We start from the raw sequence: 7,892 nt of genomic DNA on the forward strand, positions 1-7,892 counted from the left end.
TGGCACTGTGTGTTTGTTGTTGATATAGCCATGCCTTGATGAGCCTGATGAGCACTCACTCGCTGGTTATTGTACAAGTGGAGACTGGTGGTTTCATCTGTGCTTGTTGGTCATCGGTGTGGACTCGTGCTCTATCCTCAGGTCACAGTTTGTCGGTCCAGTGCGATCTTGTTGCGATTTCTGTTGCGTTAGACGGTCTACTACACTGCACTAAGCCTTGTCCATATCTACCATCGCTGTTCTATAAATAGACTGTCCGGCAAGCTGATGGCGATGCCTCGGGCTGGGGCAGGCTTCAATTTCTGTTGCAACACAGTGCAAAGTACCTGCACAAAGGTCTCAATCCCAAACAGCATCCGTCTGTCAATGGATTTGTGACGGATGAGTGGCAGTATGACCTACTGGAACACGTCCGCATGCGGCACTCCGTTTTGGTTGTTGCCCCCACAACTGGTAAGGTATTCTAATGTGTTATATAGTAAACACATGTGTAGACGGTTCATGTACAGTCGTGTGAGGATTTCCGAGGTGGAAGGCCTTATTCAACTGCGTGCGTGTGCGTGGGTGGCACTTTATGTTTACGTAAATAAGTCAAATCACAGGGTTGTATGATATATGCAGCTGCCGTGAGCATGTTGGTATGTGTAGACTATTAGCAAAATAACTGCAATACCTCAAAGTTGCGCATATCACTACACGAGCGCACCACAACAGTTAGAAGCTGACTCGTCTACTCGTCCAAGATTATACAGTACACGCAAACACGCGCATACTGAAGAGTTACTATCTAACACAACTAAAGTGTGAATGCTCTAAACACCAACGGCCGATGTGCACAAAGAACACACAAACACTTATCTAAGCGGAACACGTCATTTATTCCCATGAACTTTACAGCCGGGAAGTCCTTCGTGGCCATGTATGCCATTCGGCAAGTGATTCTGGAGGATGAAAAACAGATTCAGAATGAGCGCATTGCCGAGGAGGCTCATCTGGCAGCAACAAAGGGGAAGGCGGGCGGCAGAAAAGGCAACAAGTACAAGCCTGAAGGCAACCTTGCGGTATGGTTGTGCACCCGCGTGTTAGTCTAAAAACTGATTGTAACAGTTACTATGGAGATATACAAATGACCTACTGTAGAGTATGCTATAAGGCTGAGCAACCTGTTGGAATCATCATTGAATATGAGCCAGCTGTGTTCCAGGAGGTCAGATAGTAACCAAGCTACCGCTCACCCGTATATGAAATCTTGTTACGAGACTCTCCTTGTATGTCAATACGCATGTGTCTGATCTAGCTTTGATACGCATCGTGGGAGGCATCGTTCTAATCTATGATCCCTTCAGAAATGTATGGTGGACAGGCTCATGGGTTTAATATGGTACCTCTATTTCCACAGTATGCAATTTAACAGTCCGCGTATCGCAGCTGTATATGCCACATACACGGTCGTCTCACAGTTATGCACCTCCGATTTGAACTTTTGAATTGAAGGCCAGCGGGCGATGTTCGTTGGTGTTGTGCGACACACACCCCAACACTTGAATGCCCATACGCGTGGACTATTTGCGTGGTGGTGCACATACACATAAGTGTGAGTTTACAATGAATTCCAATTGCATTCGATTAGCTGTATTCGCTATCAGATCTGTACCTCGGCCCCCAACATCCTCACAAAGCCTAGATTTTCTAGCCAGACACAAGCGTGCGGTGATGCGTTGTGGCTACGTATGCCACACTCGCGCTGTACAACCAGACCTCACGATCTGTACTGTTCATACGACGCCTTGTTCCATCAATAACACGAATAGATGTGTGTACCAACGCAGCATTTAGTTCTCACAAATCGTGGACGTCGAGTTAGACCCGAATCCATTGTCAAGGGCTGATATCTGTGTGTTCTACTCTTGCGCTGTACAACAGTCGCATGTTCACACTATATTCCCACGCCAACACAGTGGTAGGTATACCATATACGGCTTTACCTACACTGCATTCCTCTCCCGTCAACTGCAGGGCACTAAGGTGGATCTGAGTCTCTTGCCCAAAACAAACGTACGGTGTCGCGTAGTGTTTGTGTGTCCTACACTTGCACTGTGTAACCAGACCGCAGGTGAAGTGCGGCGGCAATTTCCATTGGTGCCGGTCGGGGTGTTCACGGCAAAGTTCCGGGAGAGCATTCACACCTGTGAAGTGCTGGTGTGTACGCCTCATATGTTGGAGATTCTGTACCAGGTGTGTATACGTGTATCAATTGAGAGCTTTGATGCTCATGGTAGCTTCTGGAAGGGTTGTTTAATTATCGGTGTATTTGTCCGTGTAGGTCGGTCGAACTCACGTCATACGCTGGAGATTCCTTCTCATATGCGTGCATGTCATGGGTAAGGATTTGGAGAGAGTTGCGCACCTCTCATCGATGCGCTCAAACCTCATCTGCCCCACACACACGGGACAGGCGTTCTCAAATGTTGATAAGTGCTATGAATACCTCCTCGCACGGTATATCAAGACCAGCCGTCGAACTACTTGGTATCCTTTGGATATTGATTTCGTTTTTCAACACCTTTTATTTGGTAAACACTGTCGACCTTCTCCGCGCTCCAGTCACCGGCCAGTCACATCTGGCGCACCCGTATACTGCGATGGGTCATCTGTGATGAGATCCACATGATGTCTTCCTTCGACGGCCCTCAGAGAACTCCTAGTGCAAAAAATTTGGGTTCGGCTGATGCTATCAGTGTCTCTGATGAATATTCGGCCGAGGTAAATCACTTGTATGCAGTATTTGCAGTCGTAAAGATATATATATATATATATATATATATATATATATATATATGTGTGTGTGTGTGTGTATATGTATATATATATATATATATGATCTAAGTATATACATGTACAAACACTTATGAATATTTGGCTGAGGTAAACCACTTGTAAACATATCGTAATATTTTATATATGGGCCATACTTGTTATGAGTGATTATGAGGATGGGTGAGTGATATACTATGGTTCTTATATGTAACTTTATGATATGTATATAGCTTGTAGTACTAGGGCATGTTCAACTCGCGTTCAGAGTACATGTACAAACACTGATGAATATTCTGCTGAGATAAAGCACGTGTGTGCATTAGTTAAAATCGTAAATATACCGACACGTATCTAAGTATATACATGTGCAAACACTGGGGAATGAATATGAATATACTTAGCACAGGTTCATGTAGAAGTACAAACATACATAAAACAAATTCCTGAATACGCTCAAGAGTACACATATGTCTTACGCGCTTGTTTTTTATCAATGTGGTTCGTTAAGTTGGAGTAAACAGTTGGTCGCGGTATATATTACACGACGCAAGTCTACATATGTGCAACAAAAAGCAGCACCTACATGCATATAGGGTATCCAGTCTACATATGTGCAACTACAAGCAACACTTACATGCATATTGTGTATCAAGTCCTGCATCATGAATCTGAATGCATCCGGCACGGACAGTGTCTGTGGTCCGTTTGAAAATGTGGGTGTTGTCATCCTATGCTTATATATATATATATATATGAATTTATAGTGCCCCTTTAGACAAGGCTTTAAGGATACCAACCCCCGGTCAAGCCCCTGTATCTTTTCATTTGTTCTTCGCATAACACGAGAACACCGTAGCACAATAACTAAAGCTCTGCACACAATCAACATACCAAACACGCAGGACGCTGGATCCACGATAGAAGCCTGTGATGAATCGAGCACAAGTACAGACGACGAGGAGACCGCAGATGAGGATGAAGACGAGACCAATCTTGATGGTAGCTTTTGAGGACATTGTATCAATGGAGTCGTGAACTGAATCACTTGCATACTAGTTTGCCTATATCAATATTTGCTACCCGTTGGATCAGTGGACAGTTTGCGTATTGTCTGGCCCGGAGTTTGACAATTTTGAAACCGTTATCTTGGCTCTCTATCTGTTTGGTTGCACTTTTGCATTCTTATTCACCTGTATGTAAAAACACTGTTGTTGGTTACCGTATTTCGCTTCCTTACGCTTCCTTATATTGACGAAGTTGAAATTCTAGGCTGATGCCAGCCACTAGTGAAAGTTTGACCTAAAGACCAATATATGCGGTGTGAAAGTTCGATGATATCGTTCTAAAGACCAATACATGCGGTGTGAAAGTTCGATGATATCGTTCTAAAGACCAATACATGCGGTGTGAAAGTTCGATGATATCGTTCTAAAGACCAATACATGCATTGTGAAAGCTCGATGATATCATTCTAAAGACCAATATATGCGGTGTGAAAGTTCGATGATATCGTTCTAAAGACCAATATATGCGGTGTGAAAGCTGGATGATATCGTTACAGCCAGTCTATAAGTTTGGCACTATTTTTGGCCACATATGGTCCCCTGCCATTAGCTTGCTGCCTAGCTTACCTCACATGTCTACACGTACGACCAATCAATCTCTAAACCATCAAAGATCACTTCTCATCTCCTCAAGCCCACGCTGCGTATGTTCCCCAGGTTATTGAATTTAGACATTCTCACTGTATACATTTGTCAGCCGATTTTCAGATCTCGTCACGATATGGAGCATATATTATAACCTGTCAATCCATGGGGCTTAACCATTACTTCATGTTGCACAGGGTGTCTGCGTCGGCTTCTCGGTCACATCGAGTGTCCAGTGCTTGCTTTGTCCGCATCTATTGTGGATCCGTCGTCGCTCGCTAGTTTCATCGAAGCCATGCGTAGTACGGGCGATAGGCAGTACCAAGGGTACGCCGATCAGAGCTGTACGGAGTGTATAATATCAACAGAAGGCTCTGTTGACAAAGCCGACCAAACCACTAACCAGAAACTAGAAGTGGCTGTAGGTGTTGATATAGGGAGAGATTCGGAGGTCGGTTCGGCCTGTAAGTGCGACGAGAACCGAAACAAAGTTTGGGTGGTGCCGTCGCCAGACAGTACTTAGTTTGGCTCCCAGAACGGCAGAAACTGCAACAGGTGAGCTCGCAAGTGTCTGTATCAAAACATAGGAACTATCCAAGACTATTATACTGGGAACATTACTTCTCTATTTTACCAGTTGCTCGCTGTGTACGACATTATCGCTGTGAATTCGCACGAGTAAACAAATGTCTTGCGATTCCACAAACACTCTTCTGTGACCCACAGATCCACCCGTACAGCATGCTAGCACCGTTATGCCAGGATGAAGAGGAACTCGACGATGCTGTAGTTGACCTACACAAAGTATGCACATAAGAAGTTCACCACACTGTCTTACCTGGTTGGTTGGTTAACAAGTTCACTACACTGTCTTGCTTGGTTTCATCTATAAATAGTTCACTATACCGTCTTACTTGCTTGGTTGGTATACGCTGTTGGTTGGTTAGTATTTGTTCTGCCATGGTTGTAAGGTTGTGTGGTGTGTTCAGATTCCTTTTTGACGGTGGGGGGAGGGTAATGCCTGTCATCGTGCAAGCACGCAATCGTTTACTATATGATTTGTACATACATGTGCAATTGTATTCATGTGCAATAGTCTACATGTTTTACAACCAGATCGCTGGTTCCGTAACTATATGTCTATCCTTATATGTGCTTTTATTTTCACATACGTAGTAGGCGTGTGCATGTGCTGGTAAGGAAATATGAATTGTAGATATCATTTTTTACACAACATTCTGGGTGTACAGATCTGAACGAAGAGTCGTGTTTAGTTGAAGTTTTTCATTTATCTACGTAATAGCATCAGCAACTATGCTCATAATACGAGTTGCTTTAAATAGATAGGTCGATATCTCATCATATCCAGCGCAAATCTAGCTTTCATGCAAGGGTTAGTCCCTGCTAAATGTGTGCGTGTGCGACCACGAACTGCATCAACTGATTGTCATCTCTTGCGACGCTCGGTACTGGTTGTTTTGTTTTGACCAGGTGCAATTGTCCGGTCCAGAAGTTTGGTCAGTCGCCCGAGTGCTCTTGGACCGAAATCCTGACCATTTCTTATACTACACTCCACTATGGTCGGAGTTGGCTGAAAGTTTGAAGACTACAGATCCCGGTATCAATGAAAAAGCAGGTATATGATTATATTAGTCCTATAACTCCAGTTGGCGCGAAAGGATCAGCCTGTAAATAACTGTAATAGATATCAAACTCCCAATATACAATAGGCATGAGCTATTATCCATCGGTCCGAGTGAGGGGACGAAATGCTAAACGTTAGCGACAACAACGTCTTGCTTATTGTCGACGTGCAGGTCTGAAGGATGTGATTGCCATGGTCTACAGCAGTATGTCGCGGATTGACATGGGCGATCTCACAGCCCTACGACATGCCACGGCGCAGTACATACAAACTCGCCTGGATATGACCCAACAAACCCATCTCTTCGAGACTTTACTAGCACAGGGCAAGGTATTGACTTTCTGTCCGTAGCTGCATGCTCTTTGCTTATATCATTCCCAGCTTTACCTTGCGTGGTATCAAGCCAGTCTGCAATATCTCCCTTAGTAACACGGAGAGGTTTAGTAAGCTACCCGCGAGTTACAACAGTATAGTATATAATAGCACTCGAGCACAACTCAATCTGAGGGAGGGATAGATGACCGAGGTAGCGCGAGTGAGCATTTCGCACCCGACCCTCATCAGACGATGTTGTGTGCGCAAGCTATATTGAGACACGACCTATCACGCGCCCTTACGTATCATCGCACAGAAGATCCCGTGGCTGTGTCGTGACGCCCATTACGTTTCCTTTAAACGCTGAGGCACTTCGTACCTCTTTCACACAAGTAGTAGCTGTGCATTGACAACTCCTCTCAAATTGAAGCAAGCGATGATGACTTCGCCGCTGTGGCTCCATTGAAGCGTCTTGTGCGTTATGTATTTTGGGTGTTTTGGGATTGCAGCCAAATTTTTTCCATAGAGGAGACAAGCGTGTTCATATCGTTTGGCTACTCAGGCGTAGCGTTATAAGTAAAACACGCTTCCTTTCGAAGAATTGTAAATTCGTATGGGAATAAAAAACGGTCTGTGCGTGAGGCATTCATGCAGCCTTTTATTCCGAACGATTCGACCTGCTCTACTGTGCAACTCGATTGTGAACCCTCCAACACTAACCACTACCCACAGGAACAATCCGCCGAAGACCTATCGGCCGAGATCAGCCGAAGTACACGCAACCCAATCAGCTATCGCATCGAAGACGATTTGACTGACGACTCAACCACAGCTCAACATGGTATTGCAAACTGCTTCACTTGTTTCTCATACATAGTCACTACAGGAGTTTGTCTGCACACAAGTGTGTTTATCGCGTAGGTACGACCAACGATCTAAGCAAAGGGAGTTTGAAATGATGCACCCCACAATGTTCCTATGCATTCATCGGTTATATTCGCCAAGGCTATTTCACGTCCTTACCGACACGTGCGTTTAGTCCGCTTATAATCGAATGCTTGTACTGCACGGTGCAGCAGCGCTCACCAGAAAAGCACATCAAAAAAATATCCCGAACGAACTTTTGGTACGATATGGCCCTATAGAATTTTGTATATAACAACTTGATCCAGGTGTGACTGAAATGTTGCGCATCTTGAGTGAGCTCAAGAAACAGAAGCTACTACCGGCCTTGATGTTTAGTGACAACACTCCCTTGATCGAGTGTCTCTTTGGTCGGCTTGTGGATAGCCTGGAAACCCAGGAGGCTCTCAGTGGATTCACTTACGAATGCACCGCAGGTGAGTACACAGAATACTATTATAATATAGCTAATGGCGTTAACTGTTGTGTATACATAAATATGAATCCGTATCGTACAACAATACAAAGCCGCTGCACGCAACTTGAGTCCCAGCTTTAACACG

At 44.6% G+C, this 7,892-nt stretch overlaps 1 protein-coding gene across 1 annotated transcript; it reads left to right on the forward strand.

Moving 5' to 3' along the window:
- Positions 1-2,016: 2,016 nt before the first annotated feature.
- SARC_10108 (hypothetical protein) lies at positions 2,017-4,989 on the forward strand (the record flags this gene model as incomplete). Its single annotated transcript, XM_014295856.1, has 4 exons — positions 2,017-2,235; positions 2,605-2,763; positions 3,720-3,816; positions 4,664-4,989. Coding segments are annotated over 4 exons (801 nt in total), but the record flags the coding sequence as incomplete, so codon positions are not given.
- Positions 4,990-7,892: the final 2,903 nt, after the last annotated feature.

The sequence above is a fragment of the Sphaeroforma arctica genome (assembly GCF_001186125.1).
Source record: "Sphaeroforma arctica JP610 unplaced genomic scaffold supercont1.1139, whole genome shotgun sequence".
NCBI lineage: Eukaryota > Ichthyosporea > Ichthyophonida > Sphaeroforma > Sphaeroforma arctica.